Below are 13,275 nucleotides of genomic sequence, written 5' to 3' on the forward strand. Positions count from 1 at the left end.
CTTTGGCTAAACGTGTTAGATAAAGTGGGCCAGGTAAATTCGGTGGGATTCGACCTTTAAAGTCGACCTTTAACCTTTAGTAATTATACCCAAATTCATACATAAATTGACATTCACAGGGTATTTTATAGTTGACATGTATAATTTACTTTTTTAGAAAACAGAAATGAGACCGCAGTCAGGAAATTTAAGTCACAGAATGGAAGAAAGGAAAAAGAGAATAGAAAGAAAGTAAAGGCTTGAAATTCAATCTATGGAGTGAAGAAAGGATGTGAGGAGAAAAATATAGATGCAGAATTGCTTTTAAATATAAACACTAAAAATTGTTTAAAGTGTTTAGAGAGCATAGACAGAAACACGTTTTTGGACACCATTTCAAATCTCTAAATCTTTTGTCTCTTATTTTTTTAACCTATTGATATTCACACTTTCTTTCAGTTGTTTGGAATTTCACACATGATTTATTTTATTTTTTATAACCTGTGGGCTATATATTTTTGGGTTTGTTAAATATGTTTGTCTGATAATATGTGATAATAAATCGTGCATTTTTAATTAAGATGCAGAATAATTTTTGAGAAAGAATGGATGGCCTACTTAACCTGAAATTTGTCTGGCGTACATGACCTCAAAATGTTTATTGATATATTTATGTTGCAAATAACACTTTATATGAACTGTATTCAAATTGAAATATTATTTTAACTGGTCCTTAAAGTTAACAAATGTAATTACGAAAAAAAAACCTAAGTCTCTAATTACCTTAATCTTGAAAGAGGAATTTAGAAATATATGTAAACCTAATGTGTAGATGAGATGTTAAAAGAAAGTCAATAAATCCAGATTATAAACGTGTCTCTAATACACCACTAGAGGACGCCATTGCATAATATAAAGAAATGTGAAACGTAGTTTAAAAACTGGTTAAATTAAATATCAAACATCTAATTAGATCCTAAGTCTTTGCTTGCATCCGTTTTTGTGTTGTTGACAACACTGAGTAACTGAATAAAAACAAAAATCTCCTTCATAAATTTAAATATATACTTTAGCAATTAGTCTCTAAAAATGTATTATAAAATGTAAAATACTAAAATAACGTTGAGCGTCTGTTATTGCAACCCCACTCCAAAAAAAATCACCAATGCGTAATAAAAATAAAAAATGCATGTTTAGATCAAAGCATAGCCTATGTACAGTGCTTCAATGGGTTACTTGAATGAATGAACTGGAAAACACCTGATTAAAATTCATAAAATAACTTTGCATTTTAAATCCGTATCGGCATAAAATCTAAAACCCGTATTTTCTATGTAAAACATATTTGCATATTTTAAAAAAAATGTTATTCTTCAATGTAGAGAGTGACCCAATGTGTCAGACCAATGGGCGCAGCAGTCGAATCTGTCATGCGTGTGATCAGATGGTGAGAGGAGGGGAAACGTGCTTGTGTGACTGACTGATCGCGTTTATTTTGGAGTAAAAACTACTAGAATAAGAGCGTTTTACTTTCACGTGGTTTGTACTGAGTTTCGCTGCATCCATGTATAAGTATTCACGCGACCGCCTTCAGGGTCATTGGCTCTGCGTTTGTTGAACGGTAAGTTTGACTATTTTTCCGCATTTTTTTTACACCAACCTTCCGGCAAAACCGTTACTTCTGATCTGTCAAGTGTCAAACTAAGATTGTCTTATTATTTTGTGCTACACTGGCGTTGCACTATAGATATTTAACTTGTGTTTTTACTGTAAATAACACTTTTTGGAGTGTTATCATTTAAAGAAACTTCCGCATTTGCTGTGTTTCTAAAACATGGAAATATTTCTTTCAAAGTTTCCGCTAGCAAACTGGTCAGTGTATGAAACACAAAGACGTCTGTGACATTCGCTTTGCGTTATTTGCCAACTTCCCTACTTTTTTAAAGACTGTTGTTGTTTGAAGGGCTTAGCACATTTGTGCTTCCTGCTTTGGTGACTTCCTTTGCATAAAGTGAAGGTTTACTATCATAAAGATGGTGTGTTAGATAATGTAATCATCTAACAAGTAGAGCATATCTAGAAATATCTGTATAACTATAATATCACGTGTATTTTTACGTCCACCTGCTGTAGGCTACAGCTTTCTTAAATGCTGGTGTTTATGGAGTCGAGTCCCATGCAATTACTTTTTTTTTTTTTTGAGGAAAATGCTTCAGGTCAAATCATTGAATTGTAATATTTATATTATTTATTAATTATTTACTCACTTATTCATTGCTAAAAAATAGATGGTGGACGCAAGGTCGTAACCAGGGTTCGAAAATTAGTGAGGTCCGAAGTAAGGTGTTAAGAATTGTGCTACAATAACACCCACAAAAGCACTAATAAGGTCTGTTACCGTGGTAAATTTGCGGGTGTAATTGAAGAGTGTGCGCAAGGAGCACAGTATGACTGACAGGACTGGAAAGTTTTTTTTTTTTTTTTATGGGTGAGGGGATTTATTTTAAATTATTATAAAAAATAATTTTAGAATTTCACGCACATCTTTCAAAATAATAGTCTAGCGTCAGAAAAAAAAACAGAATTAGGTTTGTTGTTTCTTTGACTGCACACTCCGCGACCCACTCCAAACGTTTTTTTTTTCATTCTTTAACAAACAGATTGGTATGCTATTGTTTTTGATAGTGTTATACATTTATTTCAGATATTAACGTTGAACACTGTTTGTCTTACCGATTGTGCTATCTTCCTGTCAGCAGTTAAGTTACAGATTGTCTATAAGCTTTTTTATGAAGGTACAATGTTGCCAGATGTTGCTACGAAAAACAAGCAATTACAAAAAGAAAGAAAAAGATATCCGAAATAAGTTCAAAGCTTGTGTTTTGTAAATAAGATTAATATATCACTAACACTAACGTTCAACTTTCCACTTTATACACGTCCCAAAGCAGGGGCGCCGCTAAGGGGGGGTAAGTTAGGACAATTCTAAGGGCCCACGGCTTTTAGGGGGCCCCAGAGATCCGCTTTTGTGTGGTAGGGGGGCCCAACCTCATATTTTGTCATAGGGCCCAAAATTGCGAGCACCTGTGCCAAAGTGTCAATAAATTGGAAAAACGAGTCAAAAAACACGTATAATAGGTGGATCTGGCAACAAACGGAACAAACCCGCGCTCTCACTCAACGCGCTCTCAAGCCCAGTTCACTGCGTTTAGCTTCTCGCAGCAACATGAATTGCAAAAACTCATGTGATACGAGGTGGTTTAAACGGCTAAATAATCATTCATAGAGCTTAACATTTTATTTTTGAAAAAAAAAAAAAAATGACCGAGGTCCGGACCTCGGTGACCATAGCTGGCTACGGCCATGGGTGGACGCTTACCTTACGATTTGGTCAGTTACCCGGATGCACAATTATATTGGCCATACTCGGATGTAAACAACAGCATAGATTGCACACTCAATATACAACTGAATAAGTTGTTCTGCTAATTTATGCTGTCTAAACCATGAATTAAAAAGTGTGGAAGCTGCTAAATCATATTAAGTAAGCAGGAAAGGGTGTAACATTTTAACAAACTAAAGTTAACAGGTGGTAAAGATATGAACAAACAGTATTAATTAAGATATTAGCGAAATATTTCACCTACTGTACCTGACTGGAAATGATGTGAACAAACAGCCTTTGTACTTCAGACTGTTTTTTGCACTCTTCTCCTTGATTTGTTATAACTTTTCGCAGTCTATAGGACTCCAAATGTTTTTCCTGGACCAACCGATTAGTACAGGCCAAAACATGACAATAACTGACCATTTTCAGCAGCGATAATGTTTATGTTCTGTGCTGCCATATGACCGATTGATGATGTGTTGTAAAAAAACTCTATTTAAAATGGGGGTGGAGTTAAAAATTAGAATTAAAACAGTTTATTTTTTAAAATATTGTGATGGTGGTCTATGGTGGTTTTTCATTTATGTATGACTCTAGACCACAAAACCAGTCATAAGGTTCATTTTTTTGAATTCTGAATCAATAAGCTTTCCATTGATGTATGGTTTGTTAGGACAGAACAATATTTGGCTGAGATACAAATATTCGAAAATCTGGAATCTGAGGGTGCAAAAAAGTCTAAATATTTACGAAATCGCCTTTAAGCTTGTCCAAAAGACATTCTTAGTAATGCATATTACTAATCAAAAATTACATTTTGATATACTTACGATAGCAAAATATTATCATGGAGCCAGATCTTTACTTAATATCCTAATGATTTTGGCATAAAAAACATCGGTAATTTTGCCCCAAACAATGTATTTTTGGCTATTACTACAAATATACCTGTTGTACTTAAGACTGGTTCTGTGGTCCAAAGTCACATATATACATGAAAATAAGCATCCCTTGTTATTTGCATAAAAAATCTTTCTTTTACAAATTTAGCATTGGTTATGGAACAGCAAGCCAGTGATGATGAACCACCAGTAGTTCGTAGAGAGGAAAACAAGAGGAGAAGAAGAAAGATGAAAGCATTTACGTCTACCTCAGCTGTATCCACAGATCATATAGCTGTAGAGTTTGTACTTCCCACCACCAACAAAAACAGCAGGAACCCAGATACATTGCAGTTGGACGTGACTGGGAATTGGACAGTAGAGCGAGTGAAGGTTCAGATTTGGCACAGAGCGGTAACCACAAAGTTGTGCCCTGAATTTTACCAAAAATACTCTCCGGACCACTGCATGCTGCTGTACCAGAAGAAAGGCAACTGGTATGAGATCTATGACAAGCAGCAGGTATTCCAAACCCTTGACTGTAACAGATATTGGAAAGCATTGAGAAAAGAGGTTGGCAAGATTCACCTGGTTATTAGAACGCAGCCTGACGATGATTCACTTCAGTACCAACGGTTTCTGAACCATCTAATCGGATATGATGTTACAGATGTCAGCAACGTCCATGATGACGAACTGGAGTTCACGCGAAGAAAGCTACTTACCCCTCGGAAAATTGAGCTGTCTGATCGAGATCCCAAACTTTACTCGATGGATCCCTGGATGACCACAAAGCCTCTTCCTGAATACCTTCTGAGCAAAATAAGTAACAATAACATCCTGGTGGTGATACACAAGGACACGACAAGCCAGACTATTAAGGTGTCTATCGATGACACACCTGTCCAGGTTCTTCAGAGCTTCTTTACCAAGATCACCAAAAAGCGAGCAATTTTAGGCATTTCTGAAGACGTCAGTGAATCCGATTTTGTCTTGAGGGTTTGTGGAAGAGAGGAATACCTATATGGCAACTATGCTATCAAAGATTTCCACTGGATCAGACAGTGTCTGAAAAATGGTGAAGAGATCCATCTGGTTTTGGAGCATCCTCCAGATCCAGAACAAGACGTGGTCCAAAAAGAGGACTGGTCTCAGGTCGACGATTGCACCGGTGTCGCTGGTACTCACGAACAACTGACCATCACTGAGAAAGACCATGAGAAGGTGTTTACCATCTCCCTTTGGGACTGCAATCGTAAATTCAGGGTGAAAATCTTAGGGATCGACATACCAGTGCTGCCACGCAATTCTGATTTGATTGTGTTTGTCGAGGCCAGTATTTTCCATGGACAACAGCTGCTGGCTCAAGAAAGGACAGCCTCCAAACCCTTCACAGAGGAGGTGCTCTGGAACACCTGGTTGGAGTTCAACATAAAGATCAAGGACTTACCCAAAGGTGCCCGACTTAGCCTGCAGGTGTTGTGTGGAAAAGCCCAGACTCAAACGTCCAGGGAGAACGAATGTAAAAACAAGAGTCGCTTGCTCTACTATGTCAACCTGTTACTGGTGGACCACCGCTCCCTACTAAGGCAGGGCGAGTTCATCTTGCACATGTGGAAGATGCCTGAGAAGAGCGAAGACAACAGCAGTGTTAACGCAGACAAACTTACATCTGCGACCAACCCAGACAAGAACAGTTCCATGGCTGTTGCCATTCTCCTGGACAAATACTGCTACCCTGTGGCTCTTCCAAAGAGCAAGGACTCTCCAGACTCTGAAATGGAAGGAGAGCGAGGGCAAAGAGAGATGCCCAACCATCTGCGCAAACAGTTCGAGCAGATTATTGCGACGGACCCTCTCCATCCGCTCAGCTCCGAAGATAAAGAATTGCTTTGGCACTTCCGGCAAGAATGCATGAAGGATCCCAAAGCATATCCGAAGTTTCTTTCTTCGGTCAAGTGGGGCAAACAAGAGGCCGTCGCAATAACCCACTGTCTTGTGGAGAGGTGCACAGTATGGGACCGAAGCTCGCTAGATGTGGGTTTGGCTTTACAGTTACTTGACTGCCACTTCTCAGATGAAAATGTGCGCACTTTGGCTGTCCGGAAGTTGGAGACTCTGGAAGATGATGATGTCCTGCGGTACCTCCTTCAGCTTGTTCAGGTAATGCTTGGGAATATACAACACACTGTGGTTGGTTTTGCATAACTGCTCAGACATAACAACTGAAAGAAACTCCAGATAGCTATTAAAATTAGCATGCAAAGTAAACATTTACATAAAATGATGTACCACACCATGTAATGTGATATTTCTGTGCAACTCAAAGACTCTTAATCAGGAGTGCCCAAATCAGTCCTGGAGGGCCAATGTCTCACGAAGTTTAGGTCCAACTTGCCTCAACACACTTGCCATGAAGTTTCTAGTATACCTAGTATAGGGGTGTCCAAACTCGGTCCTGAAAGGCCAATGTCCTGCAGAGTTAAAGGTTGTATCATGTGGACTTTCATACTGGTGCAGGGATGTGAGGGAGGCAGAGCGAAAGTCCACAACACCAACCCCCTGACGGTGATTGGTTGGAACACTGTTTGTTTTGCTGTGGAATCGTTGGTAGCACCGATTGTTTTTTTTTGGCATATCTCGGACCCTAGGCTGACCAGAGAGACGCAGTTTTTTTACAGCCAATTAATGGGGCAGGCAGCGAGCGGATCATGAAGAAAGGTCAGCTGAATTTGACACTTTATGTTTCAGCCTAGAATCGCTGATACAACCTTTAAGCTCCAACTTGCCTTTAATTGGAGTTTGAGCTAAACTATGTGGGACACCGGCCCTCCAGGAGCAGGACTGAACACCCCTGGCCTAGTAAGAGTATGATTAGCTGGTTCAGGTGCGTCTAATTGGGGTTGGAGCAAAACTCTGCAGGTCAATAGTCCTCCAGGAGCAGGATTGGACACCCCTGACTTAGTAAAAGCTTGATTAGCTTGTTTAGGTTTGTCTAATTGGGGTTGGGGTTAAACTCTGCAGGACCCCAGCCCTCCAGGACCAAGTTTGGGCACCCCTGGCCTAATCAGACCTAGATTAGTAGATTCAGGTGTGTTTAATTAGGGTTGGAACTAAACTCTGCAGGTCAGTGGTCCGATCTTAATGCTATTTTTTTGCTTATTTTGTAGGCTGTAAAATTTGAACCATACCATGACAGTGCACTCGCCAGGTTTCTTCTCAAACGTGCACTCAGAGTAAGTATAAACCTTGTCCATCTTCAGTCAGATTGTATGCTTTTAAAGTGTTTGCTTTTAAATTTTTGTCACTCCTTCACAGAGCAAGCGGATTGGCCATTTCTTGTTCTGGTTCCTGCGTAGCGAAATTGCTCAATCCATGCACTATCAGCAGAGGTATGCCGTAATACTTGAAGCTTACCTCCGTGGCTGTGGTGAAGAAATGCTTCAGGACTTCAGGAAGCAGGTGGAGATGACAGAGGCCTTGCAAAAAGTCACTCGTGAGATTAAGCAAATGTCTGCGGAAAAGTACGACGTGTCAGCACAAGGTGATGACAGCAGCCAATATTTGTCCCTAGTGTTTTGCAATAGGCCAATGCAGTACATATCTAATGTGGGAACACTGTAGTTATTTTTCAGCTGCGTCAGAAACTGGAAGGTCTGCAGACGTTGGGGTTGCCAGACAGCTTTAAAGTGCCTTACGATCCAGGCCTACGTGCTGGGGCTCTTGTGGTACGTCTACAGTGCTTTTAGTTTTACCAAGTTCTGGTTGTACTAATTGGCCCCATTGACTTCCACTGTGTGCACTGTATTGTTAAATGTAGATTGAACAATGCAAAGTGATGGCATCCAAGAAGAAACCCTTGTGGCTGCAGTTCAAACGAGCCGATCCAACCACCTTGTCAAGTGACACAATTGGGATTATCTTTAAAGATGGGGATGATCTTCGTCAGGACATGCTTATTTTACAGGTAGACCCGATCATTTAAATGCATGCTAGCAGTCATGACCAACTTTATCAGTTCTGTATTTCAAAAAGGCCATTTTTTCCTTTTAGATTTTACTGATAATGGAGTCTATCTGGGAGCTGGAGTCCTTGGATCTTTCCTTGCTACCATATGGATGTATTTCCACTGGAAATAAAATTGGTAATGGTGTTTTTTAAGAAACCGCAATGAAAAAGTAAATGCACAACATGTGTTGAATTCCTGATGCTCCTCTTCTAGGAATGATTGAAATAGTGAAGGATGCCACTACTATTGCTAACATTCAACAAAGTACTGTTGGGAACACGGGAGCTTTTAAAGACGAAATCCTCAGCCAGTGGCTTCGTGAAAAGTGTGTGAATGAGGACAAGGTATGTTATTTCCATTTATGTGCTAAAGAGGAAGGAAACCTCTCACTTCCTGGTGCATTAGAGTCTTTGTTTGAGGGCGTTTACCTTTGTGGAGACCAAATACAGCACCTACACACATCCATTGTGCCATTTTTAAACAGTCTCTCTTGAATTGACTTGTGTACCATCGTCTGCGGGTTTGGTCAAGTTCAGTTTCTGATAAGGGGGTTAGGTCATACGTCAGATGTTTTGCTTGTTTGCACGTCTGTTGGACTGATGCAAATGTGAAAAAGGTCAGGCATTGCTGATATTTATGTTTGCAATTTTCCATTCCAAACCACCTCTTCAGCACCAGCAGGCTGTTGAACGCTTTGTGTTCTCTTGTGGAGGGTATTGCGTGGCAACTTATGTCCTGGGCATCGGTGATCGTCATAATGATAACATAATGATCACAGAGACAGGTAATTATTGTTATTACTAGAACCTCTCGGCTAAAATACTGCTGTTTAAAGGAACATTCCTGGTACTGTACAAGTTCAACTCAGTTGACAGCATTTGGGCCATCTTTTTTATTGTATTTTTGTTTAAAGGGGGTTACGGTAAGGTACTTACAATGGAATTGAATCAGTTTTGTATTATCAGATTACTATTATCTGTAATTATAATAAAGCCAAAATGATTTTTTTTAAATGTATAATATATAGGTGGTAATTTTTATTTAATCATATATCATTAATCATTTAATTTTGAATTAAATTAAACTACTAGCATATTTTTATTTAGATTTAATTATTTTTTTATATTTTAAAAATCTAAATCTAATTAAAATATTAAGATGCTAAATAAAAAAAATTAAATGGCAAACGCACAAAAAACTACTAGATCTAAAATCATATATTTATATATAATAAAAACAAGTGTTTTAATTTTGAACTAAATTATTAAATATTTAATTAAATCTAATTAAAAATGAAAGTTACATATTTTTATTGCAAAAACAGAAAAACTATTAGATCTAAAATCATATTTATATATAATAAAAACCAGAAGTGTTTTCAATTTAAATTAAATTATTAAATATTAATTGAAATTAAATTATGTAAACATCTAATTAAATTAATTTTAAAATAAAAATTAATAATTAAAGCTAAATAAAATAAATGGCAAAAGCACAAACTACTAGATTATTAATAAAAGTGTTTTAATTTTGAAATTATTAAATATTTATTTAAATTAACTAAATCTAAATTAATTAAAAATGAAAGCTAAATATATTTTTAATGGCAAAAGCACAACAACTAATAGTTCTAAAATCATATAACAAAATATAGAAGTGTTTTAATTTTGAATGAAATTAAAAATTTAATTTGAATCAAACATTTATAAATCAATTAAAAAATTTAAGCCAAATAAAAAAATATTTAAAAATGGCAAAAGCGCAAAAACTAACAGATCTAAAATCATATTTATATATAATAAAAATTTGAAGTGTTTTAATTTTGAACTAAATTATTAAATATTTGAATAATCGTTAAATTATTTAATTAAATTATATAATTAAACCCCATAATGACTGCAAAAAAATGATGATTTAATCAACTATACAGCTCAAATACTACACAAGTTTTGACAGGAAAACCTTGATATCTGCTTTATAAAATAAATAATTGTTATGCTATAAAATAAATAAAATGCTGATGTTTGACCTCAGCTTGTATAAAAAACCTGAATTTTTCATAACAAAGTGCATGTTTTTTCAACTAGGTAACCTATTCCACATTGATTTCGGACACATCCTTGGAAACTACAAGAGTTTCTTAGGGATCAGCAAGGAGCGAGTTCCCTTTGTGCTGACTCCCGATTTTCTTTACTTGATGGGCACAACAGGCAAGAAAAGCAGCCTTCATTTCCTCCAGTTTCAGGTATGTTCTACCACTTCACTTGTTAGCAACAGATTCTTCTGCTGTGACTAAACACAATGTTCCTCATAAATGCAGAACGTTTGCCTGAGGGCCTACTTGGCTCTGAGACACCACACCAACCTGCTGATCATCCTGTTCTCCATGATGCTGATGACCGGCATGCCTCAGCTGACCAGCAAAGAGGATATCGAGTACATACGGGAAGCGCTGACGGTCGGACGCTCCGAGGACGAGGCCAAACAACACTTCTTGGACCAAATCGAGATCTGCCGGGACAAGGGTTGGACGGTGCAGTTCAACTGGTTCCTACACTTGGTGCTAGGCATTAAACAGGGTGTCGAAAAACGTTCAGCTTGAAGACAAACATCACATTTCCTTTATGAAGTACATACGTGTTTTTATTTTTAAAAAGTGCACTTTAAGTGTTCAGTTGCTGTGTTTGTAGAATTTGGAAAAAAGCATTTTATACACCTAAATTATATTATTATTTAATGCATGTGCATCATGCATTGTGTTGTTTTTAATACTTCTTGCGGTCTCGATATCGTCTTGCACTGTAATGCAACACATTTTTATTTGTTTTAAGAACTGGGTCATTTTAAATGCCCATAATAAAGCTATAAATAGCAAAAGAGCTAATTTTGGATATACAGTTGAGGTCAAAACTTTACATCCCCCTTTCAGAATTTGCAAAATGTTAATTATTTTACCAAAATAAGAGGGATCATACAAAATGCATGTTATTGTTTATTTAGTACTGACCTCTTTTGCATTAAGAGCCGAATGGAGATGTGTGCATTTTTCTTATTTTGCCTAAATATTATCACTTTTTGATAGTACTGCCATTCAGAAGCTACAAAAGATAGTTACATGTTTCCCAGAAGACAAAATAAGTGAAATTGAGCCTGATCTTCAAATTTTCTCTTAATGCATTGTTTCCTTCTGAAGCATCAGTGAGCATTTGAACCTTCTGTAATAGCTGCATATGAGTCCCTCAGTTGTCCTCAGAGTAAAAAGAATAATGCACAAAAATGCTGAAAAACCAAAGAATCTGTGGGACCTGAAGACATTTTCTGAAGAACACAAACAAGGGACTCATGTAACAACACAGTATTAAGAAATCACATTTGAACAGGGTCATTTTTATAAATCCAACTATTGTGGACTCTGTGTAAACATTTTATGTAAACTCAGGTCAGTAATAAACAAACAATATCATGCATTTTGGATGATCCCTTTTATTATTGTTGAATTCTGAAAAGGGCGATGTAAACTTTTGACCTCAATTGTATTATCTGCATAAGTTTCGAGATGGAGCACCATGTAATTTTATTTCGGTCACTGAATTTTCCCATTTATTTGTCATCCTTTATTAATTTATTCTGCAATTGAAAGAGTCTAATAATGATAAGTTGAGTTTCTGAGATAAAATGCATGGCACGACGAAACCCCCTTTCCTTGAAATTTTTAAAAACATTTTTTAGAAATGATGTTGATTCCAATAATGAACTGTAATTTTTGCAAATGCAATTATTGTATATATGGATTAACTATGTCCCATGTCAACATACAATGATTTAAAAAAATATATATTTAATTACTTTATATTAAAATGCTTTGTAAATAAACAGTGTCAGTGTGTCAGTTATTCATCTCAATTTCCACCTGAATTTTCTTCATGCGTTAAATACGTTATTGGAACAAAAAAGAAGATAGCTTTTTCTATCCCATAAAAAACCTAAAATAATTAGAGAAAGTAATACAGGTTTGCAATTAAATGAAGGCGAGTAAAAAAATGACATAATGGTAATTTTGGGGTTGAACTATAACGTTACCTTACTACTTGTTTTTCGTGGATTTTGCAGATTACTTCTACATCACTGAACACGTAAGAGAGAATAACTGTTAGCAAAGTTGAGGTAAGTCTTTGTATAATGTAGTAATTCCAGTTTTACTTCTTTACGAGGACATGCCTAAAGCCATTCATTCCTAATGGGAATTTCCTTTGTTTCAAGTCAAGAAGACAAAGGTTTGGAAAAGCCCTCGCTCTCGCGTTTCTTCCGTTTAAGCCCTGAGAAATGTAAAGTACACACTTAAGACTAATAATACGATTTAAATTCTTACATTACTGTGTGAATGTAAACGCTTACTTACGTTACTCCTCGTGTTGTCAACAATATTGATGTAAACAGCTTCCGTTCGTCCGTTTAAATTTAAAAGCCACGTGATGTATGTTTGGCGCCTTAGATATATGTTTAGCCCCCTCATGAGATCATAAAGAATTTACAACGACGAAAAGCTGATCAAAAGTTTGGCAGAAACACAGATATTCACATCGAATGATTCTGTTAATCACACTAACAGTTTCTCACATGCTATCCACCTTTTTCTTAATTTAAGAGTGGCCCGGCCATTTGTAAATATAACGGTTTGGCTTCCGGTCTCATCGGCGTCTGGCTATTTTTAGCTGTAACTTGCTGCTTGATTATGCAAACTGGTGTCTCATCATGTATTTTAATGTGTTATCTAAATTATAAACACTTGTTTGTAGTGCAAACTACAAAAAATATTTAGTGTCATTTCCCTATAGAGGCTGATGAACCGGAAGTCTCGCACATAGGCTTACTTCCGCATTAAGAGACACTGCAGTCTTTGGTTTTTCATAAACTGTTTTTTCAGAGCAGTGGAAAGAAAACATAAGAGTGTCCAAAAGACACTGTTAAGTGTTTCTTTTTTTTTTTTTAGCAATTTATTTATTTATGTTAATAGATTT

At 36.7% G+C, this 13,275-nt stretch overlaps 1 protein-coding gene across 1 annotated transcript; it reads left to right on the plus strand.

Moving 5' to 3' along the window:
* Positions 1–1,442: 1,442 nt before the first annotated feature.
* LOC141333095 (phosphatidylinositol 4,5-bisphosphate 3-kinase catalytic subunit gamma isoform-like) lies at positions 1,443–11,031 on the plus strand. Its single transcript, XM_073838017.1, has 11 exons — positions 1,443–1,600; positions 4,418–6,411; positions 7,419–7,484; positions 7,567–7,792; positions 7,873–7,976; positions 8,069–8,215; positions 8,302–8,392; positions 8,471–8,601; positions 8,930–9,041; positions 10,345–10,502; positions 10,578–11,031. Exons 2-11 carry the CDS (start codon positions 4,426–4,428, stop codon positions 10,857–10,859), a joined length of 3,303 nt encoding a protein of 1,100 aa, XP_073694118.1. The 5' UTR covers positions 1,443–1,600; positions 4,418–4,425; the 3' UTR covers positions 10,860–11,031.
* The last annotated feature ends 2,244 nt before the right edge of the window (positions 11,032–13,275 follow it).

This window comes from Garra rufa, chromosome 4, assembly GCF_049309525.1.
Source record: "Garra rufa chromosome 4, GarRuf1.0, whole genome shotgun sequence".
NCBI classification, from domain to species: domain Eukaryota; kingdom Metazoa; phylum Chordata; class Actinopteri; order Cypriniformes; family Cyprinidae; genus Garra; species Garra rufa.